The sequence below is a fragment of the Pelobates fuscus genome, chromosome 2 (genome assembly GCF_036172605.1).
Source record: "Pelobates fuscus isolate aPelFus1 chromosome 2, aPelFus1.pri, whole genome shotgun sequence".
Lineage (NCBI taxonomy): Eukaryota > Metazoa > Chordata > Amphibia > Anura > Pelobatidae > Pelobates > Pelobates fuscus.
In genome coordinates this window covers 121,071,821-121,097,137 of record NC_086318.1, presented here as the reverse complement: position 1 = coordinate 121,097,137, position 25,317 = coordinate 121,071,821, and the positions used below count along the sequence as shown (strand labels likewise).

Genomic DNA, 25,317 nt, shown 5'->3' with positions numbered 1-25,317 from the left:
CACTCCTTCCCGTTCCCATCACCGCATCAGGAAGCATATTGCCGTACCCGACAAATACAGAGGTGCTCTGATTCAAGGGAGGTCTCTCACACCCCAGGCCATCATGAAGGATCTTGAGATCATATCACTTAACGTCATGGGATTAAATTGCCCTAAGAAATGACACTTACTATATAGAAAACTAAAACATTGAAATGCAGACATCGCATTTATCCAAGAATCTCACTTGCCCGGATGCTCTAATATAACACTCAAAGACCAGCATTTGTTTGCCTCCTGCTCATTTCCTAAGCATAACGGAGTGGAGATTCTATTACATAAGAGGTTCGGGTTTCCAAACAACAATGTTTCGACAAAAACAATAAATTAAGTCTCCTTTAACATCTTGTTCATGTGCATTACTAAACCAGAATCAAAACAATAAATGCACTCCTTTATTTATATATAAACCTAGAATTGTCACACAGAACACAAGGTATTATTGGATATATATTATTGGATATCTGCGTACTCTCTCTATATATATATAATATACTATTAAGCATTGCATTTCTACAGCATGTTCTGTATTTAAAATTAGTGACTTTGTTCTGTTTCTTTCCTTTTTAAAAAAATGTATAGCTATATAAAACCATACCCTATAAGTCAGATTCTGGCATTTGGGCAAAGGCCATATGACACCTGCCTAGTAGATTCATAGACTTCATGCATGCCTGTATATATCCATACATTATACATTATGTATTGTACAATAACAGCCTGTCATGTCAGATGGATGGAACACAGTGCCTTGCACGTCCTTTACTGCTTTACTTCTTATATTGCTCTTTGCAGGTTCCTGAAGAAAATGAGTAATGTAAAGCACCTTCATTCTTATGAAATTTTAGGGATTAACATGCCAGCAATATCAGCCACACCGATGGTATTAGTGATGTAGGAATAGAACATTGCATTTTGTAATTATATTAAGATGTTCATGTGGTCCTTGTCTTCTCCAGTCAGCATTTTATAATACGTTAATTCCCTATCTGAAAAGATATCGGACTAAGGTGTTCCACAAAGTTTTGGAGAAATCCCAGTTATGTATTATTTTACCTACAGACAAGAGTTTCATTGACTAAACTATAAATTATGGAGAACTGCCTAGAGAACTCAAAATTCTAGAGAAAAATAAATGAGAAAAGAAGCTGAGTTGGAGAATTTTCCAGCTCTGGTACTTTGGCTTCAATATGCAAAATACATGCATAGGCGTGTGAAGCCTATTGCATTAGGGTGTGCACCCTAAAGCACAAACACATGCAGCGTGTATATGTATGTATGTGTGTGTGTGTATATATATATATATATATATATATATATATATATATATATATATATATATATATATACATATATATATACACACACACACACACATTGCTGTGTGTGTGAGGCTGCTGTGTGTGTGAGGCTGCTGTGTGTGTGTGTGTGTGAAGGTGCTGGTAGTGTGCTATGTGGGGAGGGTGTTTGTGTGTTTGTGAGGGTGCTGTTAGTGTTCTGTGTGTGAGGGTGCTGTTTGTGTGCTGTGTGTGAGGGTGCTGGTGGTGTGCTTTGTGTGTGAGGTTGCTGTTTGTATGATGTGAGGGTGCTGTGTGTGTGAGGGTGCTGTTTGTGTGCTGTGTGTAGGTGTCATGTGTTTGAGAGGGTGCTGTTAGTGTGCTGTGTGTGAGAGTGCTGTTTGTGTGTGAGTGTGCTGTTTGTGTGCTGGGTGCTGTGTGTGTGAGGGTGCTGTGTTTGTGAGGGTGCTGTTAGTGTACTGTGTGTGTGAGTGTGCTGTGTATGTGCGTGTGAGGGTGCTGTGTGTGTGTGGGTGCTGTGTGTGTGAGGGTGCTGTGTGTGTGGGTGCTGTGTGGGTGCTGTTTGTGTGCTGTGCTGTATGTGTGTGGGTGCTGTAAGTGTGTGGGTGCTGTGTGCGGGGCTAGAGTTCAGATCGTGCGAGAGGAACCCTGCGGAACTGCTGGCTAGAGCTCCCCGGGTCCTCTCCTGCCTCCCTCCATGCTGCTGTGGCCCGATCCTTAAATCTCCCCTGCCGGTCTCAATCCATAGGCGTGCCGCAAGGGATTAGGGTGTGCCCAGGCACACCCGGCACACCCCGTGTGCACGCCTATGAATACATGATTTATTAGGTAATATATACGGTATATTAACTATATGGTAAGACCCCTTTTGTCTGCACAACAGTTTAAATTTTGAGCAGCAATCATGGAAGAAGGTGCTGAAAATATCCCTTAACCCCTTAAGGACACATGACATGTGTGACATGTCATGATTCCCTTTTATTCCAGAAGTTTGGTCCTTAAGGGGTTAAAGGGACACTCCAATGCCCACACACACAGAAAAGTAATAATCACTCCTTAATAGACATACCCTCAATACATTTAATTATGCATTTTTTCATTGGGGTATATCTACAAGCAACTTGCAAAAGCTGTAGATCTCTTTCTGCTGCCTTTTCAAGCCCTCCCCTTCTTGCCTAGCCCAGACATTTGATGCCTGTTCAATCGCAGACTTCCCAATGCAGCTCAATGAGAAGTCTATGCTAGGCAGGTGCTCTTAGAAATTGCTGCCTCTTACGTTTAGCTCCAGTGAGTTAGCCAAACCAGGAAGTAACAGAATCGGTTGTCTGATTGACAGCCAGGGGCTATAAGAATGTTAATTTATAAAAGTGACAATTTCTATTGAAATCTGCACATTTTGTAAAATTAAAAAAAAGAGGACACACTCTTCACACATTTTGCTAAAGTGCTTTAAGGGTGGTTTAAGTGTGTTGGGCCATACTAATGCTGTGACACAGACGTTTTTTTTTGTTTTGTTTTTTGTGCCAACGCATTCTTGCTGTGGACCTTTTTTCTTTCCGAGTGCAAAGTAAGTCAGAACCAAAATACAGCAATCAGGTAAAGACAGATAAGGATAAAAAAAATGCACTACATATTATAAATTAATACGTTTAATAATTCATAAAACAAATTTTGTTTCACAATTTATAAAACAAGTTACAATGATTACAAAAAAAAAAAAACTATACCATTAGAAGCCAGAAAGCAATATGAGACAGGAGATATGTTAGCACCCTAAAACTGTAATCAACCCTCTCAATTTTTATGAATATTTTAATTGCCACAGAACCATTTTAAAGTATGTAATGTACACATTCACACAGAGTTTTACAATCTTGTGTTTAATGTAACTTTTTTTTTCTGAGTAGTGATATGCCCTTTTCAAGAGCGGGGTTGCATTCACTGAATCTTGAAGTGGAGGTGTGAATTACAATTCTACGTCTGTGAACAGCATAAGTGTAAAAAGGTGTCATGCTGCCATACTGAGACATTTAAGACGCAGAACAGCAAAGTTCCCATTACAAATCTAGGATTACTTGTTATGCACAAAACAAATTTCAAGTTGTAAGAAACCAAGTGTTTAAAACCAAGTGTTTCTCCTTATGATAAATCACTCGGTCACTTCATATGACTTTGTTCGTGTCTTCGCACATCTTAAAGAAATCTCTCTAACATCTTTGAATCATAATCATGAAATGGACATTTTGGGCTGGAGCTGACCAGATATTTCAAATAAAGAAACAAATTACATGCACCTACACACATACACTATTAAAGCCTTATTATACACTTTACTCATCACCTTTCAGTCTTTCTTTGGGGCATTTATCAAGGTGCATAACAATAAATTAAACATAAGAACAGATTACATTTGTTCTTGCATCTACTGCTATTGCCATGCAGTACACCTACAGAAGTGAGCTCTTACCAAACGACAAAGCGACAAAGTCAATCGTGCTATTTACTCAACTTTATATTGCACTGCCGAACCTGCACACAAGCTGTGCTATGTCAGCACAGCAATCTCTGCAGTTTGAGAGCAGGAGCATAAAAACGATATTACAAAGCAAAGCATTTTTTTTTTTTTAAAGCAGATAAATAAAAACACCCAACATAACTCTAACCACGACCCAATTTACACATTACACCTAACATATGTGGGTACTTGGAATGCCCCTTTTAAGTAAAAAAATACTTTAATACAAAGTCACCAAAATGGTGCCACTTTCTAGATCTTTAGCCTCTTGATATAATCCAATACCCGTAGGTGATTATTATCCGCTGCTTAGAACCCCAATTGATCCATGACACCTTCTCTCACAAAGGAGAGATATATGCAAATGTGAGAGACTTCTGGTTCCTTCACTATAATATACATTTTGATTTAAGCAAATCTATTGAGCATTTACAAGACACACTCTGTTAAATATTTCTACCTAGGTCACCCTAAGAACTAGCGCTTTTCTATATATAACATAATTCTACACTTTTCAGATATGTCTACAGACAAAGAATTGATAAACATACTTGCCATTATAAATGTTTCCTTTACTGGCATATACTTTGTTAGGGTTATCACTAAACTTGCTAATTAAATCCAAATGAAAAACAGAGGCAAAAATAGCTGATTAAGAAAACATGTCTAAATCATACTCCATACACAACTCTTTTTAGACCTTCAGATTTATTTTTTACAAATTCAGACCGTAATTAACCCTGTCTAAAACTGAAATTTTGCATGCTCAAAGGAAATGCCATTTTCACTACTGGTTTTATTAGATAATTGGTATGTTTTGAGCTAATATTTAGTATATTTATTAGTAGTAGTAGTAGTTTTTATTATTTTATCTTTTTTTTTTAGAACCTGGGACCTGTCACTTTAGCAATTAAGAAACAGCCATGAACAGTGACTTTGCAGTACATCCTTCTACAAAGAATGGAAATTCTGTCAAATTAAAAGCAAAGTAAGTACAACGCATCTGTTGGGAATTGGGTAATTGTGAATTACTGCACAACCAAATAGAACGACTGACTAGAATCATGAAAAACCTACAAATTAGAAGCCCTCAAATAAAAAAATAAATACCCACCGTGTGAGGAGCAAATTAACTGGTATTGTGCAGTTTATTGTCTGTGGGTACATTAGATTTTCTATCTTGATATTATATACAGCCATATTTTTTAGTTTTTGAGTTGTCACTGTCCCATCTAATAACTAATTACAGGCAAGGATAGGCAGGTATTAATCTATTAAAACACAGTTGTTTTGTAGTAAGCCTTACTGGCATGTAAAAAACAAACAAAGAAATAAATAAAGGGAAAAAAGGGTGGTTGGTAGGCCTGCAAGTTCTAAAATGCATACGCATAGACACTAACAAATATAAATGCAGATTTTTCACCTACAGGCAACATTGAAATTATTTTCTTTACCTTTATAACTAAAATAGTTTTAGTTTGCCAAATCTGACTCTTTTAAGCTCCCGTTAAACTTGTCTTACGGTCTTCCTCCCCTGTTGTCATGTTGCATGCTGTATAATAGACCAAGGTATTGGATCTATAAACATTGTTTGTTTACCTCTTAGATAAAATTGGAATATGAGATATGATAAAATATAAATATGTAACGGGGTTTCATTTTTATCATCAAGATATGCAAATTGCTGGTAATGAAAATGATTTTAACTCTTTGGTAACATTCATTGGCATTGCTAGGAACGGGTTACGTTGAGGGCTGAAGCCCTGGATGTGGGGTTCTTTAGCCACAAATCTCAACAAGATGTTTTTTCTTTCTTTTTACATCAGGGAACTGATGTCCAGAGTTGTAATGAAGGTGGATTGGGATTGCCCCATCCTGGTGAAAGTGTGGTTAGGAAGTTGGGGACATGGACTGCGCTATATCCTCTTACCTCCCAAGTGTCCCTATTTAGGAGAAACAGTCCCTAATTTGGGCCCACATCCCTCTATTCCTCTTTTCTGTTTCTAAGGGCTCCATATCTTTGGTGTGTCTTAGTCTGTAACAGAGCTCCACAGTAATGTGTGTTTGAACTACAATAAATGTGTATAGAAATCAGTCTGTGTAAATAAGATACGTTGTTCTAAATTAATTTTTAGTTGCATAAATTCTCTCAAAATAGACATGCCCTCAAGTCACACCCTTAAAATTAAAGTGTCCCTCTTTGTCCATTTGAAATGTTGTGAGGCATGTAACCCTTCTTCTTTGCTTAACCATGGTGGCAAGGCAAGCTTGAATTGAATAACTGGCAATGGAGCATGTTCTTATTTTTTTTCCCATTTATATCCAGGCTCACATAGGCCTCGCTTTTAATTCTTTTGGATAAGCATTTCAAATGATTACAGTCTGTTAGAAAAAAACACCTTTCAAATTATTTATCTACAAAAATTCTCATAGAGGTTTATAGTGACTTTTGTAGATAAATCATTTGCAACCTTTTCCCAACAAATTGTGATCATTTGAATAGCTTATCCAAAACAAATGAAATCGAGGCAATAGTCGGCAAAGGTTTGTGTAGAGAGCAGGGGACATGGCTCCTGTGGTTGAGTCTTGGGGTAGGACTGATGGAGTTTTTCTTTGGGCTCCAGCTGCAGGCGTTTCTAGAACCTTGCAACATCCTTAGTAGTATTAATTGTAGATTTTCTATACACATACAAATAATAAAATACAATGTTTGTTTAGGAATGTACGGGAGCTTCATGTGGAAAATATACAACTTGAGATACAAAACCAGGAGATGGAGCAGAAATTGAATCAATTGCGCCAGATGATGAGTAAAGAGAAAGAAGAAAGAGAGTAAGTTTTAATTAAAATTTAGTCCCGAAAAGCTGAACTAAAAAGCGTGAAATCCACTGGTAATTCCTTATAATTCACACGTATTGAATAATCGTGGGGCATTTACACACTTAAAAGGGCACTCTGGGCATCAATACAACTTTAATGCATTTAATCGTTTTTGGCTATATTGTTATCAGCTTACCTGTGTGTACACAATTGACAAGGAAGTATTTTTGTGGAGTAAGGAGGTGCGGTTAAGAGGCAGGATTATGATGCAATAAACATTAACCACTTCTTTAAAAAAAAAAAAACAGAAGTGGGGGGCGTGGCCAGCGGCTGAACTGAGCGGACGTCTCTCCACGGAGCTCCGCTCTCCACAATAGACACTAAGGCCATAAACACCGGGAAAATTAAGAAAAACCACCCGAGACAAACAAAACCCCCAAGCAGAGACTATGGGGAAGAAAAAACGAAAAAATCTGAGCTCGGTATCGGTCCGGCAGCCCGACATCAGACTCTCCTTTGACCCTCCACGAAGGCCCAAGATGGCGCCTGAGGCCTGCTACTCACCAGAAGCCTCTGCAGAAGAAGTAGACTCCCTGCCCTCGTCCCGTTCAGAGGCCAGAGACAGCTCGCCGGAGCATGAGGCAGACGAAACCCCTGCCATGAAAGGGGATATCAAGAGGCTCCTGCTCGACCTAAGGCAGATCTGGAAAGAAGACCTCCAGAAGGTCCAGACGGAAGTGGAGGACGTACGCCGCAAAGTCCACGACCTGGAGACGAGGGAGACAACCAGAGACAAAAAAATCTCTGCCACCGAGCATAACCTACAGGAGCTCAACCTACAGGTACGAGACCTGAGACGCTCAATGTCAATTATGGAGGCAAGGCACAGACGAAAAAACCTGCGCCTTAGAGGAGTCCCAGAACACATAGACGACGCACAGCTCCTGCCCTATATACATAACCTCATGATAGCCATGAGCATTAGAGACCCCACGGACAAGACACAAATCACCTCAGCCTTCAGGGTGCGAAAATCCGCAGCAGCCCCCACAGAAGCGCCCAGAGACATCATCATTGTCACCAGGGACATCTTCATACGGGCCGCAATTATGACCCGATCAAGGGAACTAGGTACAGTGACCCACTAAGGCCATAAAGTGGCAGTATACCCTGATACGCCGTTTTCAGCGCTCACAGAAAAGAGGAAACTGGCACCTGTGGCTAAGAAACTGAGAGACGCTAACCTGAGATACCGCTGGGGCATGGATGGATCCCTCACCACTGTCGTCGCAGGTGAAAGCTGTACACTCACCTCAGCAGATGACCTAGACAGCTTCCTCAAACACACAGGACTGGCCCCAAGGCAACAGCAAGAGACCCCTTTGCCAGAAGCCACAGTAGAGGAACCGGAGCAATGTCTCCACCATGAGCGCAAGCAACACAAAGCACCGAGCACCGTGGCAATAAAGAGGATGACACCTGCAGTCATGAGAGAGCCAGAACGCAGATTTGCTAAGTGACTCAAGGATAGCACTGGAAATGGGTCTGTTACCCAGGACTGCTGCTACATAACGAGAGATCAACCCCCTACCTAACCACCTATATAATACTTATATGTACACTAAGAGTTCTACGTTAATATTATACGCCTACATACTAACCATATGCATAATTGATGTTTTATATTACTTGCCCATATGAAACTTTGTAACGCATAAGACAGATAATGATGTTTAAATATATATAACTTCAATACAATTATAAATTATAAAAAAAAACAAAAAAACAGAAGTGGTTATTGTGGTTGGTGTATTCATTTAAGGGCCCCGATACATATTGTGCAAACAACTATAAAGATTTGAGCATGCAAAAATACAGCATATTAATAATGACAAGTCCCTTCAAATGCAATAACTCCTTAAGGACAGAGACAATCGTCCAAATTCTAAACCAAAACAAAGCCTAGAATTTGCAATGTGTTTGTTCCACCATAATTAAAGGGTTTTTCTTTGAAGGGATTCTCCTTTTTTGATTTTTTTAAATAATCCCCTATAGGGCATTATTTCATAAAAATACCGTAAAATATAGTTTCTTATCTTTATCCAGTTCCGCACAATGCTCCTAGCACTGCACAGCACGCTGACTTCATGGGAGCTGTGCGGAGGTCTAATCAAAGGATTCTCATAGAGGAGCCTTTAAATGGACCATTTAGCTGGCTCAGAGCACATGCACATGCTCTGAGCTGGCGACGGGAAAGTTTGAGGATGGAGTGCAGATGTGAAAAAAATATATTAGCAGAGAGTATTGGGAGGAGGGAAAGTCACATTCAGGGAGGGAGGGGAGACAAAAGATGTAAAATATGCACAGGACTGACATTTGGCAGCCCAGAAGAGACTACTGGGGTACTTTAGTCATGTGGGCCGTGGCTCAACTAGCCCACTGCCCACAATTTGCACATTCAGACTCCTACTACCATGACCACTTTAAAAAACAGAAGTGGTTATTGTGGTTGGTGTATTCATTTAAGGGCCCCGATACATATTTTATATTGTTTTTTAAAGGACAGAAAGTGCTTTCTTGTACTACTCTAAATGTATCCCTAACATAACATTTAGTGTGATTAAATGTTAAAAATGGGCCCTGAGTGTTAAATGCATGATCTGTCTAGGATCTAAATACATTTTTAGTTGTTAACGCTAACCCTATGCCAACCCCATTAACGCTATATCAACCCTACCTCTAGCCCTATGCGTACACAAATGCTAGCTCTATACGTATCCTAACCTTACCACTAACCTTAACCCTACATTATCTGTGACCTTAAAACCGCATTTACCCTTACTTTATCCTAACCCTAAGTAAACACTCTGGTAATATCAGTACTGTTATCAGCAGATGGGTTTCCTAGTTATAACAGAAGAGAGTAGTATGTGACCACCATCTACTGGCTGTTTTCTGTATTACAGGGATATTTCCCTGCAATACTGAACTCAAGCATGCTTTTCATGTTGATTACACTGTGATTGGTGCTGGGCAGCTGGCAAAGCCCATTACCAATCACAATTGGCTTGGGGTCATGTAGGGAGACCCTATCAGGGTCTGTTCATACACTGGGGGCCTCCATTCAGTGCCTGAAATCCAAGAATCACTGTGGCTAAGCAGATCACGTTTTGATCTGAATGAATTTAGAGGGCTGTATGCAGTGCTCAGTTTGCATGGGAGCCCAAGGTATCGATTGATACCTGGGTCCACCTGGTATGTGCAGGGATTTAACCTGCTCACACCATGTTGTATCAATAGGTATTTAACTGCCTATTTAAAGAGCTGTAGACAGCGCTCACTTTGAGTGTTTCATGCAGCACATCGGTCAGTCTGGGGCCACTAAAAAACAGTCCCAGTTAACAGAGGGGGGCCCCATATATTGCTTAATAACTAGGAATCAGTAGTGCTCACACCAAAGCATTAGGGCATGTCACTATATTCTAACAGATGTAAAGCCCAAAATTGTTTGGACATAATAACACATCCTAACATCGTTAAGGTTGTGTTGGTGCTCAGAGTGCCCCTTTACCCTTGAATTGTAGTGAAATTAATTTCTTAATGTAGACTAGAATAGCCAAACTCTGACTGTAGCAGTATTGGATATTCTGTCCAAATCAACTGTATATATACTTATATGTTGCGCTTTGGATTTTAATTTCACTATGATTCTATTTTTACTACTTACACCACTGTGAATTGTACCCACATGATTTGATCTTTGCTTATCTGTGTTATTGTGCAGATATACTTAATAAAACAGCCATTGAGTGTATGTTTGGGAGCCTGTAATGAGTCCATATGTTTGAATAAATCATAAAGTCCTGCTCTGGTTCATCCATATACATGCTAATCAGAAGTCTATCAAACCATGCTATCCACTTATTGCATTATACAAATTACCAGCTGTTTCTGTTTACCTGAACATTTAACATTTAGGATAAGCAACTTTACTGCAAAAGTTCTATTTTTCCATCATGTATTCTTTTTACAGTTGGCTATTGACCTTGGTTGAAAAAGATCTTGTCATTTAAAAGTAACATTGGTTCACCTTAAGGGTAGAGGACTTTGGGCTGGTCTAATATTATGAGAACTGTAGTTAAATGCAAGAATAGACAGATTGACTTATTTTACATTATATATGACCTTATGCTTTTTGTGCACCTTTTAGAGAAGCTAATGAAATGCGTATTAGTCTTTATTGATTCTTTTTTTTTTTTTCTTGCTTCCAAAGCAGCCCCAGGGCTTGTACAGTGTTATTTAATTACTAGATAGTTTCTCAATTCACAGATTTATATATGTGAGTACCACATAAGGTGTTGGGCTCTTTTCCTGCATTGCAAGGATTGAACGAACACTCCAAGCACCACAAACACCAAGTGTATGAGCTGATTGCTTTCAGCCAATGAGCTAAGCCCTGCCCTGTAGACAGAAAGCTTCTGGTTCTTCATTGAGAAACAGTGGAGATTTTTTTCCAAATATATTATTGTTTCCTCAACTTTGCAATTTAGTTTTCAGTTCACTGTTTAGTACAGAAAACACATTGTAAGTGTAAACTACAGTGTTTTCCTTTTGAAAAGAAACCACTAAATCCATTTGTTTGTCACTGTTATAGTTTTTGTACTGTCACTTCATCTTACAGGAGATCAAATGGGTACCATTGGAAATCGGGCCAAGTTGGAAATCAAAATCAAGATAAAGAAAATGTTGTGAAGGTATAGTCACCTGTTTTAACTGTTTTGGATGTAGACTGCAAAATGAATATAAGAATAGCAGAATTCAGAACGATCTTAGGACTTTATTGCTTAATTTTGCCAGGCTATTGTTATTGCACAGCAACTTACTGCATAGCGAATACCCCGTTTAATGTTTAACGGAAGTAAAATGTGTATATATAGAAGGCTATCAGTGCTTTTATTTTTTGTTTCTTGCATTTAGATATATTTACCCTTTTTTTTTTTTTTTTATAAATCTGTGATAATATATATATATATACTTTTTTTTTTGTACTCCAGGTTTCATCTGGAAAAATTAAATTGAAAGTCCTTAAAAACCCACTGCCAGGTAGGTGTAGAGTATTAAGTGACAATTTACATTATAACATTTATACTTTCTCAGAAAAAAACACAGCAATCCAGACTACCGACTATAGGTGTAGCTTAAATGGAAAGCCTGTACAACCTTTAAAGCTTAAATGTTTTCACTAGTTCTATCACAGAGTATCTTAAGTAGACTCAAATATATAACGAAAGGTTTACATCCAGAAATCCATTCATTTTATTTCTATAAATTTGTTCTTAAAGCATAAACGCAGTTTGCTTTTTATGACCTGTGCAGAGTAACAACACTATTTATTGCATGAGAGTCTTTCACAGTAAGTGCTTCTACTCTGCCTTCCAACACAATGCATGATGCTCTTAGCAGCACTATGCAGCTATTACAGTCACTGACCTTGGATTGCTGTGCGTGGTGACCGACTCTATTCCGAGAGCTATTCCAGCCACTTCATTTATTACCATCTGATGTCACAAAATCAATGTGCCGTGATGTCACCAAATTCACAGTGTAATTTAGGAGCATATGAGAAGAGATCGAGCTTTACAGTAAAAAGGTTAAAAAAATTCAAACTAAGGTCTCTTACCTGTGTTCCCCCATATTTACATTTGCTACACCCAGCAATAAAGGTGAATAAACAAAGCAGCCCCATGTCTGGTCATTTATACTGGGTATATAGGGGAGGGTAGAGAACCGATTTTAATGCTTTAATAAGGTAACTGCTTCATTTAATTGAAGTTGTTATAGTGTCTGAAGTCCCTGGGCACCATATTCCATTAAGCATTAAACAGTTTTTAGTGGTTTAATTCTAAATGAGAGTCCCCAGCCAGTGGCGTACACCCGATCCATGGGGTCCCGGTGTGAAAATAGATCTGTGCCCCCCCCCCCTTTGCGTGCTAACTCTGCGCTGGGGCTGCAACACATGACGGTGGGCACCTGGTCGCAGGGGTCGCAGGGCTGCGACCGCAGTATGTACGCCACTGCATGCAGATACATACACTTAAAGGATTACTATAGGCACTCAGATCACTTCAGCTCAATGAAGTGGTCTGGGTGCCAGGTCCCTCTAGTTTTAACCCTGCAGCTGAAAACATAGCAGTTTCAGAGACTGCTATGAGACACTGCGGGTTAATCCAGCCTCTAGCAGCTGTCTCACTGACAGCCACTAGCGGCGCTTCCGCGATTCTCACTGTGAAAATCACATTGAGAAGACACTGGACGTCCATAGGAAAGCATTGAGTAATGCTTTCTATGTGCCGTTTGAATGCGCGCGGCTCTTGCCGCGTATGCGCATTCGGAACTGAGAGGCGGATCGGGGCGGAGAGATCCCCAGCGCTAAGGGAGCCCGGCGCTGGAGAAAGGTAAGTGCTGAAGGGGTTTTAACCACACCCACATTCTCACGAACACATTTACTGACAGACACACACTCAGTGACAGGCATACATACACACTCACTGGCAGACATACACACTCACTTACAAAACATACACTCTCACTGACAAACACACACTCACTAACACACACTCACTAACAGACACACAATAACAGACACACACAAACTAACACGCTCAGTAACAGACACACAGTAACACACTCACTGACACACAAACTGACCCCCACTAGCAGGCACACTCTCAATAAAAGACACACTCAAACTAACACACACACAAAAACTAACACTCGCAGACACACACTCAATAACAGACACACACAAACACACAACTAACACACTCAGTAACAGACATACACACACTGACACAAAAATTAACACACACACACTAACACACATATACACACACACTCATATTTTTGGTTTTTTAATTTAATCCCCCAGCCTCCTTACCTTTGGGAGTGCTGAGGGGAATCCCTGAGGTCCTTTGGGGCTGCCCGGCGGCTGGTGACTGCAGGCGGCGAGGGAGCAGTGAGCCTCCTGACGTCATATTCCGGCTCCGGTATCAGTGCTGTGTGCGCGAGGGAGCTGGGCAGGGGAGAATGCTCCCTCGCCCGCGCCCGCCCGGTGACAGCTCTTGAGGTGGCCAGCTCCTGGGCCCCCTATGAGAAGAGGCTGGCAAACTGGCGTACATACCCGGTGGCAGGGCGGCCAGGCCCCCTGGTGGGCTGGGCCCAGTCGCAGCTACGACCCCTACGACCGTGATATGTACGCCAGTGTCCCCAGCTGCTCATTCCCTGTGTTGCATGGTTTATTGAGCTTGAGCATCAATGGGTGGTTGTGATTGGCTTAAAGTGTAATCTGACTGCTTTCAGGCTAGAAGGAAGTGTGTAATCTTTGCCATAGCCATACCTCCAGTAGGGTCAAGTTTATGGGTGGCCAATGACCCTTATTTAGTGTTAAACTGCTTGATTATGATTGCAAGGACTGTGCCAGGGGTCATCAGGCAATATAGCTAATTCAAAGATATGGAATGGTTATAGTGCATACAGTGTTCCTTTAATGTATGTGACTGTGTAGAATTTTGCAGTTGAGGGAAGGTAAATTCAAAAAAGTAGCAGAAAAACAAGCATTTTATTTTGAAGAATCCCAGTATGTGGCTTTTAGTATGAAAATAAAATTTTGATGCATATTCCCCTTTAATAAATGAAACTTAAATAATTGGACTCATTGCAGTAGGAAGACTTCATTGATTTGATTGAGGGAGCTAGAGAGAACGGTGACTGATTTCCTTGGCCTTTCACTAAATTGCTAGTATATATCCCTTACAGACATGACTTGTTGCTACCAGTGGTCACATTTATTTTCATTAACCATGCATGCACTGGCCACTTGTCAATGGCCAGCTCTGTAAAATTAAACAAATGCATTGCTAGATATGTTGGCTATTGAGTTGTGAACAAACTTAATCCTGAATATTAAAGTCTCTAGTAATCATAAAATTAACATTGAATGACAATTTGTGTCTCCTGGTTGTCAATAAATAAAGTATTTATATGAGGGTATAAACAGACTTGTTACTTTACTTTACTGTGATGTAGAGATGTCCTCTGCCTAGCATGTCCCGTATCTGCTTATAACTGATCACAACTATATGACATTTTATTTTTTAGAGCCAGTGAAGCAGAAGACTGTTTCTAGATCTGACACTACTGTAGATGCTGAAAAACCGAAAACAAAAGGGAAGGTTTGTGGACAGTGTGAAATCAAGAGTGCATTATTGGTATGTTTATAAAATTGTTAAAATTGTATAAAATAGTCTGAGGCTTGTTTCCTAAAATGTAAAGGCAGAACATGATTAAATATACATTTACTACTTAAAAAATTTAAAAGTGAGAAAAGCAGAATGTGTAATTTTTTTTTTGTTTATATGACATAGCTGAATTGATAATCTAAATCCAGCATGTCAAACTCAAAGTCTGACACGGGCCTCATAAACAAGGTTTACGTTTATGTGGGCCGCAAAAAAAATACCTTAAATTTTCATAGAAACTTACGTTTATTTTAAAAAGTACAGTATAAAAAAAAAAAACAGGATCCCCCTCTACTAAACCAGAGCACCCCATCTACTAAATCACAGCACCCCCTCTACCACCTTGTGCCAAATCTGATCCTCCCGCTGACACACACATACTTACTGACAGACGCACACACACACATACTCACTGACAGACACACACACACACATAATCACTGACACACACACATAATCACTGACACACACACACATACTCACTGACAGACACACACACTGACAGACACACACAGACACACACACACACATACTCACTGACAGACACAGCCATACAGACACACACACACACTCACTGACAGACACATACATACTTATTGACAGACGCACACTCACTGACAGACACACACATACTCACTGACAGGCACACACACACACACACACACCATTTAATTTATTGTTCCCTATCTTTGGGAGCTGGTGTGGGGATCTTCTGTCTGGAGATCTCCTTCCTGCTCCTCACTGCTTCCTCGCGCAGTTTAGTGATGCCGGAAAATGACATCATAGTCCGGTGCCCGGCTTCACTACAGACGGCGCGCAAGGGAGCAGTGAGGAGCAGGAAGACTGAGCTCCCTCGCTGGCCCTCCTCCCCGGCCGGGTAAGTTTTAGAAGAGTAGGCACCTGCAATATGGAGAAAGCAGGTGCCTACTCTGCTATAACACCAGCATGTACTCGCGGCTCGCCGGGCCGCAAAGATGGTCCTTGTGGGCCGCGAGTTTGACATGCTTTATCTAAATGATCATTGCAATATACATTGCATATTCTGTTAAACAAAGAACGGTCGGAAAAGCGTGCAATCTATGGTTATGCACAGAGCATCATTGAAAGGGGGAAGCAGCAGCAGTTCAGCTGCTAAATCATGTGCTCTGTATTAGTAACTTGTATGATGACATCGCTAGTGGTGCATATAGTAACAGTCTGATGCACCTGCCTCCCCATACCCCACAGACTGCCAACCAGTGCTTTGTACCACTGTCTGGCAAGTGTTGTCACATTCACAGCTTGTAGATATGATCAGGTTCTCTGTGAGGATGCCTCATACATTAGCATTTATGGGCTGTGTTCTAAGTTACTCTGGTCCTTCACACTGGCTGGAATTCACGATCGAAAATCATTAGATATGAAGTGATAAACCAGCCGCTGTTACGTTAAAAACCCCAGAGAAACGCAGCAGGTGCCCAGTTCAAAAGCACATTACTGTCTGTCAGTGTCTGAAAGTGTTTGCTAGAGTTCTAGTATGACTAAAAGTGTCTGTCAGTGTTTGAGTACACCTGAAAGTGTCCTAAAGTATGTCTGAGTGTCTGGTGGTATGTCTATGAAAGGATGTTCTGTGAGCTCTTAAAATGTATTACCTTTTTAATATATGATGAGTCTTTGTTCAATATAATCCCAAAAGAGCCCTATATAGCATAAATATAAAAAGAGGAACCATAGTGTAATGGAACACTACATTTTCAGAGCCCTTTCCAGATTGGCTCTGAACTGTAATAGCATTTCATGCACCATTTGTATAGCTGGAAATTGTTGGAAAATCCTTACTGGAACAGTATCCAGAAGAAGCAAGAACCAAGTGGTAATGGTGATAAACAAACTTTTATATAATAAAAGAACAATATAAAATACACACAACACGTTTCGACCCAATATAGGTCTTTCTCAGGTGCAATCTAGTAGTACTGACAAAATGGCTGTTTTATACTCTGAAAACAAGTATCATTCAATCCAGGCGTGCTCACTACCTGTACACACCTTCTGTCCATATATGGTCCAAACCAGATGTGAATCGCAATACAGTCCAAAATGTCCGTGCCCCCTCTGACATCATTGGGGCTGGATTTTCAAATCACATGCTTATCATAGAGAAGCCAGTTATTGAACCATTTTGCCAGCTCAGAGCGCTTGTGCTTGCCCTGAGCAGGGAAAGGAAGAGAAGGGAGATGAGATGATGGAGGTTTTTTTATTTATTTTTTAATAAAAGACCAATGCGCATGGAGGTAGGTGGGAGGGAGCACATTGTGAGAGGGGAGAGCTAGCTTCCCATTGCAGGCTCTCTGTTGTCAGCAACATTCCCATTGCAGGTGCTCTGTTTCACGTCTGTTGTCAGCATACAGTGTGCACTGACAACAGACATAATTTGTGCACAGAATTGACATATCATGGGTGTTGTGGGTGCAACTAGTTGTCAGTACACAATTAACAATATCTCTGTATGTGCTGTGTTTCAAGCAGAATCACTGCACATACTAACTCCTTCCACCATGACTACTTTAAATCATTGAAGTGGTCATGGTATTTGGAGTAACCCTTTAAAAGGAACATTTTTTTTCATGGTGAGGCATACCCTTTCCCTCATCCAAGTAAACACAATTGAAGTGTTTATTGGGACGAGAAGTTCAGGGGCGTTAAGTAAAAAAAAAAACACACTTATCTCTGCATCTATTTTGTTGTGTGGTCTGCTATCTTCCGATAATGCTCTGGGCATGTTCATACTCATGATGGCATATGGTCCTACTGTGACATTTAAATGCATCCATTCTTTTATTTATTGAGTGTTGCTTTTTTTGCCCATGGCACCGTCTTTTACATGCTATGTCCAACCTTGTAAATAATAAAAAAAAAAAAAGTTTTTTTTTTTTTTTACTGGACCATCGATAGAAAGTAAAAAGTGTAGTTAGTTCTTCAGGGATTAAAATCAATTTAACAAAGTCTGAAATTAAATGGACACTCCACTACCCAATTAAAAATAAATGACTGTTTAGTAGATATTCCACAATGAAAATACATATGCATTTAATTTTTCAATTATTGGGGGTATGTCTAAAAACAGCTTGTAAACGCTGCACATCTTTTGTCTGCAGCCTTTGCAAGCCCTCCACTCTTAACGCTGCCCAGACTTTCTGTGAATGTCCAATCACAGACTGCCCAACTCAGCTCAATAGGAAGTCTTTGCAAGGCAGGTGCTCTGAGTAATTGCCTGCCTCTTGTGTTTATATCCACTGAGCTAACCAAATTAGCATTGTTGTGTTATGGTACTTTTTCAGTAAACCAAAATGTTTAAGTGTCTATCTGTTCCTGTCCAAATTAAAGAGAATTGAATTGCGTATATACGCTGAAGTAATTCAGTCTGACACACGGAGTTCAGGTTAAAATAACTTCGAGGAAATTTATTGGCAAGTGCAGAATCAGCGGGCGCGCAGGCCCTTTTAAGAGACATTTTCGTCATCATTGATTATCAAGATATCAGTGAATAAACATCATTAATTGGATTAATTGTTAAGTGTCTGGGTTAGTGTCCACCTATCAATATAATTAATTGGATCAAAAGCTAAGTGGTTAGTTCCGTGTCCACCCACCAAGAGGTGGTACTTTTTCGGACACGGGTGGGGGACAAGGGGTCTTAAGCGTCATTTTACTCGGTCGGTGATGTCAAATCTCGTGGTTAGGTGCAAGGTCTCTTATGAATAGAACATTTCATTACTACTGTGTTCTCGTGGCCTTTAAATTATACTTTGTTGCGAGTTAGGGGAAATTCAACAGTTCCTGGGTTAGTCATATCCTTATGGAGAATACTGTCCTTGTCTATTGTATTAGATGTGCTGAGAAATACTGTCATGTAATGTAGTTTTCATATGAAGAAGTCAGGTTATGAGGACAAAATGGAGGATTTGTCACAGTATCAGGTTAATACAGAGTTAGAGCAGCAATTCAATGTAAATACAATAAGATTTTTTTAATAATTCTACATCAGTCCCCCCTATGAAATGTTAGATTCTAAGAGATAAAAACTTTATTTGTTAATACCAGAAGACGTGTTAGCCCAAAGGCACAGAAACCCCGTGGCCGCTAGCTAGGTGTTAATGCAAAGTGCAAGTCTGTCCCTAGATCTGACCCTATTAGGCTAGCTCATCTGTCAGTATGGCTCTCGAACACTTCACACCCAAGGGTATCCCATGGCAGCTAACCCACCACTTCTCCACATGGGGCCTTTACCATTCACCGACAGATGCTGTCCCTAAGGTGGTCCCTTCCTAGAACTCTCGCACTTTATCATCAAAAGGGATGGATTGCAGCGGCAAACAGGGTGAGTTGAGATCCTGGAAATCTTGGTCATCAACATCAAGTAGTGTGAAAGTGGGTGCCGCTTGGTCAATAGTCTTCGTGAGAGCTTTCCTTAGGCAGGGGAAGACACAACAAAAGAGAAGAGCAAAGATAAAAAGAGAAATTAGTATTGCCATACCAATATGCATTAAAGCCTTTTTCCAACCTGTCATCCAACCAAACCATCTGTCCCAGGGATCTTTTATCCCAGAATTCCTTTTTAATTCTTCTGAGAGGTCATTTAATTTTGCTATGGCTAATGTAACTTTACCATTAGGACCTGTGTTTTCTGGGATGTAGGTACAACATGTCATGGTGTCGGGCAAAATTTTACATACCCCTCCTTTTTCGGCTAGGATCATATCCAGGGCTATTCTATTTTGGAAGGCCATTTGGGATGTTGCCTGCAACTGTTCGGCTAATCCCTGGAGGGCATCTCTAGTGTAATTAACGAAACGCTGTTGATTGTAATAAATGTAGTTTATCCAATTTAAGTTCTTGTTTGCAGTAACTATGGTAAAAATTGATTCAAATCCTGCAGCAACTTCATCTCTTGCTTTAAATTCATTGGGTACCCCCCTAGGCACCCCAATGGCATCAATGTAAATGTGAGGGTCAAAACTTCCTTTTACTGGGGCTTCACGCTTAGCCTTAGTGTGGCTGGACTCATGGGTGTTGGTGTGTGTGTCAGAAATAATGTGTATAGGCATAATGGCCTTGGCCAATGTACACTCCCCCCACCACTCTGTGTCCATTCTGGATCTTAACTGTAAATCCCCACACAACCAGTAAATATCTCCCAGTGACCTAGTGTGTTGCTGCAGCAAACGTACAGGAACAGTTCTATACGTAGTACAATAACCTGCGGGAAAGTTACCCACAAATTTACCAATCCCATCATGTTTGACATAGCAAGTGTAATTACCTTTATATACGGTAACACCATGAGGAGGTCTTACATTTTTGGCTATAAGAGGATACTCCGATGTCCATGCTTGACATTGAGACCTGTTGAAATTATATTGGTAGGCAAAAAGACTTAAAATGCATTTTTCATCATCTACTGGCAGGGTTAAAGGTACAGTGCCCAGATGAGGCCGGGCACCACCACACACATAGCATGCAGTTCGGTTATGTTTGTTGGCATTATATTTCATCCATTCTAACCATAGGTTAACATCATTAAAACCTGTTTCAGCGGCCATAGTATCTTCAAAGGTGGGGTTAGCAATGGCCATCATGTCCTTAAAGGACTGGATGTGTGGTTTTAATGGGTTTGTGACCATATGAGTAGCTCCTCGCCACTCAGGGGAATTACACATATCTTTAAGGTAGAAATGCCCTAATTTAGTATAGGAACCCTTTTTCCAGTACATTCCCAATACATACTGGTCTGCATCTGTTGGGCTTGGATGCTCAACGTTAAGAATTAACTTCATTGGTGTGCCTCCTCCAGGCTTTCTCAGAGTCATTCTTTGAAGGAGGGACCTACCATGATCATCTACTTTAGATAAGGCACTTTTTGGCTTGTAGCCCCAGGAAGGCCCGGCATTCCATCCCGCCGCCCCCCAATGGCCACAATCATGCCCCCATTGTTTGTCAACTACACAAACATATGGATCTTTTACATGAGGGATATCTCTATAGATATTCTGGATTTGTGTTGTAGTGAATGGGCATTCTACGATGTCACAATAATCAAAGGTATAGGTAGCCACACGGGTACATGATGAATTATACCAGAAGGTGTACCCACTAGCATCTTTAGTGATGGCTACTTGCTGGGCCTTAATTAAACTAATTAAGGAGACAATGTACCAGAGGTACATGGTTGTGCGGTATCTGCTTCCTCTGGGGCAGGAGACTTCTTGCAGTGGGAAGCGTGGATCCAATGTGGCCTGCCGGCCAATTTGACAGAAGTTGCGGTGATCAGGAGAACTTGGAATGGCCCGTCAAATCTTGGTTCCAGGGAGCTTTTCCGCACGAACTTCTTAACCAGAACCCAATCTCCGGGAAGCAGGTTATGGGTACCTGTGTTCAGATCAGGATCTGGAATTGAAGAGAAAACTTGGGCATGTATTTTGTTCAAGGCACTTGCAAGTTCAGTTACATAGTCTATTAAAACATCTGATTGAAGCTGTAACTGCTGTGGATAATAACAACCTAGCCTGGGTGCTGTCCCAAATAGAATTTCATATGGGGATAACGAGTATTTCCCTCTAGGTGTGTGCCTAACGCTGAACAAAGCTATTGACAGACTTTCTGGCCAGGGCATTTTTGTTTCTTGTGACATTTTTAACATTCTGGCTTTTAGAGTGCCATTCATGCGCTCTACTTTACCACTACTTTGTGGGTGGTAAGGGGTGTGGAAGGCTAGGGTCACTCCCAGAGCAGTCCAAATTTCTTTAGTCACTGTTGCTGTAAAGGCTGGGCCTTGATCACTTTCAATGACTTCTGGAAGTCCAAATCTACATACAATGTCTGTAAGTAGGCGTCTTGCGGTTGTTTTTGCAGTGATATTGGCTACAGGGTAGGCTTCTGGCCAGCCTGAGAACATGTCCACTATGACTAGTGCATATTCATGGGGCCCACTCTTGGGCATTTGGATGTGGTCAATTTGGATTCGCTGGAAGGGGTACATGGGCTTTGCCAGGTGTTTTGCAGGCACCTTGATCGGTCTTCCTGGATTACATTTTGCACAAATGACACAGGCCCTGCAGAAGCTGTTGATCAGGGTTGTGATTCCAGGTGCTTCATAATATTTTTGAATGAGGGCGGCCATTAGGTCTTTTGACAGATGTGCAGGCCCATGGGCCCATTGGACAACTGCTGGGTATAAGCTTCTTGGAAGGCAAAATTTAGAATTGTTGTAGTAAATTCCGTCCTTTAGGACAGCTCCTTTCTTCTTCCATTTCTGGATTTCTTCAGGGGTAATTTTAGCTTGTTGTTCTCGTAGAATTCTTAGGTCAGTAGGAAGAGTTTGTAAGGTAAAGATAGGAACTTCTTCTTCTTGACCGGACACTTCTTCATCCACTTCCTGCAAATCTCTGGCTGCTTGCTTAGCAGCCTGATCAGCCAAATGGTTGCCCTTTGCTTCATCTGAATCCAATTTCCCATGTGCCTTTACTTTCAAAACGGCCACTTCTTCAGGGAGTAGGAGGGCATCCATTAGTTCCTTGATTGCAGAGCTGTGTTTGACTGGTGTACCGGCAGTGGTAAGAAATCCTCTTGTCTTCCAAATGAGGCCGAAGTCATGTGCCACACCCAGGGCATATCTTGAATCTGTATAGATGTTGGCACGCTTTCCCTTGGAAATCTTGCATGCTGAAGTCAGGGCTTGCAATTCAGCTTCTTGCGCAGACATTGCTGGCGGTAAAGGTGATGACTTGAGAACTTCCCCTGTTGTGGTTACGGCATATCCTGTATGGTATTTTCCTTCTTCATCAGCATACCTTGAACCGTCCACAAACAGAGTAAAATCCGGATCCGGTAATGGATTCTCATGCACAGTTGGTAAGTGTACTGTTTCCATTTTCATCTGTTCGAAACAGTCATGAGGAGTTTCTGGGTCATAGTCATTTGTTATAACTAGGTCTTTAAATTCTTTTTCTAGGAAGTGGCGTGGCCATGCTTCCAGAAGGTCAGTTGTTGGGTATTTAACAATACCATTTTCCTGTAGCTGTTCTTCATCCATGGTGGCCCATAACTTTGCCATGGGCCCAAGATCATTCCATGACTTTGTCTTCAATTTGGTAACAGGAATATGTGGGATAGCAGTATCCCAATGGCGGTATAGGTAATTAAGTTGTTGAGGTAGTTGGACCAAGACCATGCTATTGCCTTCAGAGTCACAATAGAAATCTTGAGCAGTGAGCTTAACATCAGTCCAATGGTAGAGCTCATCTTCATAGCAAGGCTCGGGAGTAATGTCTGGTTTGTACCACATGGTACAGAAGGCGTAATCTGGGCCTTCACAGAGAGGCTTTTCATCTTCATAAAATGTCAAATGTGGATGCATGACTTTCTTGATACATCCACAAAGCAGGTAAATGTAGGTTTCATCTGTGATAAATCCATAATAGATACCCCCCTCAGGGAGTGGAAGAAGAGTGGACGGGTTAAGAACTTGACATCTTTGGATGGAAATGTTGTCTGGCAGAAGAAGATGGCACTGGAGGCGTAGGTGTCTGGCTGGAGACACGTGCTTGAGCTGGACTTGGTTGATGATGGCAGAAATGTCATGAGGGGCCAAAACAACCAGGGGGTGGCCAAGGACCAGGTCTGAGGTTCTTTCTATGAGCTCTCTTGCAGCAAAAACAGCCCTGAGACAGGAAGGGGTCCCTCTGGCCACAATGTCCAGTTGACATGAGAAATATCCAATAGGCCTCTGGCGGCCTCTTAAGTCATTAGTTTGGGTGAGAACTCCTGTTGCGTGGCCTTGTCTTTCAGAGACAAATAATTTGAAAGGTTTGGAGTAATCAGGTAGGCCCAAGGCAGGAGCAGAAGCAATGGCACGCTTAAGAGATTTGAAATTGTCCAGAGCTTCGTTGGTCAGGCCGAATGGATCTGACTTGAGTGCATCGTAGAGAGGTTGCATAAGCAGAGAGGCCTCTGGGATCCATGCTCTGCAGTAGGAAATGAGGCCTAAGAAGGCATGAAGAGATTTTGAAGTCCTTGGGGGTTGAATGTCCAGAATTGTTCTGACTCGGTCCCGAGTGAGATGTCTGGTACCTTGAGATAGGCAATGTCCAAGGAAAATCACAGAAGGTTGACAGAATTGCAGCTTGAGAAGCGAAGCTTTACATCCTTGTTCTGCCAAATAGCAAAGCAGACTAATTGAACATTCTTCAGTAGTGGGTATATCATCTCCACAGAGCAACAAATCATCCACATACTGGAGTAAAACAACTTCTGGGTGTTCAGCTTGCCATGGGTCAAGAATAGTACACATGGCTTTGGCAAATTGACTTGGAGAATTTTGTGCCCCTTGGGGCATGACAGTCCATGTATATTGTTGCATTTCATGGGTGAAAGCGAACAGGTATTGACAGGATGGATCCAGTGGAACACTGAAAAAGGCATTAGCTAGATCAATGACTGTGAAATACTTTGCAGAAGGTGGGACGCCAGAGAGCAGGGTATGGGGGTTTGGTACAAGAGGGGTGTCCAGGACAGTGGCTTCATTGACTGCACGGAGATCCTGAACCATCCTGTACTTTACTGGCTCACCTTTTAGAGTCTTTTTCTTCACAGGAAATAATGGAGTATTACATTCTGATTTACACTCCACTAAAGCACCCTTTTCCAGGAGCGCTTTGATGTGAATAGAAATGGCTGCAGCCTGTGCTGGTTTTAGAGGATATTGTGGTTTTCTTGGTAACTTAGCTCCTGGGATAAGCTTAACCACCACAGGTGGGACATTTAGATGACCTATATCCTCTGGGCCTGAGGACCATAACTTAGCAGGTACCTGAGTTTTTAACTCATCTGGGAAATTGGACCTAGGTTCTGCTGCTTGCTCATTGGATATATCTAATTGCAGCATCAAAGGTATGGAGCACAGGGCTGAAGTGTCAGAAACAGATAGAGGTGTAGACATTTCTACCTGTCCATCTGGAGTGAAGGTTATAGACGCCTGCAGGCGTGAAAGGACATCAGCGCCTAACAGGTTAATTGGGCATGTGGAGGAAACTACAAAACGAGCAAGTAAGCTTGTGCCAACCCGCAGAGGGGTTGTTAGAGGACTGTGTCTCGGTTGGCCATCCACTCCAACACAGGAGACATCAATACTTGACAAGAAAGATGGGTCTGGCAGGTCTTGTTCTCTGAGAACACTTCGGGCTGCGCCTGTGTCAATAAGAAATGTGGTAGGTTGGCCCTCAATGGGTAAAGTTACTGTGGCAAGTGGCCCCCCCCCCTTATCCCCTGTAAACACTGCCATGACAGGGGTTAATGACACAGGTTTGCCAAT

General features: G+C 41.3%; 1 protein-coding gene across 2 annotated transcripts in view; it reads left to right on the top strand.

The window, feature by feature from the left end:
- Window positions 1-25,317, top strand: part of ZBBX (zinc finger B-box domain containing) — a 156,021-nt gene that overhangs the window by 14,536 nt on the left and 116,168 nt on the right. For both annotated transcript variants that reach the window (XM_063441033.1, XM_063441032.1), the window contains exons 2-6: window positions 4,738-4,840; window positions 6,571-6,684; window positions 11,354-11,426; window positions 11,727-11,775; window positions 14,830-14,939. In XM_063441033.1, the coding sequence (XP_063297103.1) occupies window positions 4,776-4,840; window positions 6,571-6,684; window positions 11,354-11,426; window positions 11,727-11,775; window positions 14,830-14,939 (411 nt within the window). In that variant the 5' untranslated portion in view covers window positions 4,738-4,775. The remainder of the gene's footprint in view (window positions 1-4,737; window positions 4,841-6,570; window positions 6,685-11,353; window positions 11,427-11,726; window positions 11,776-14,829; window positions 14,940-25,317) is intronic.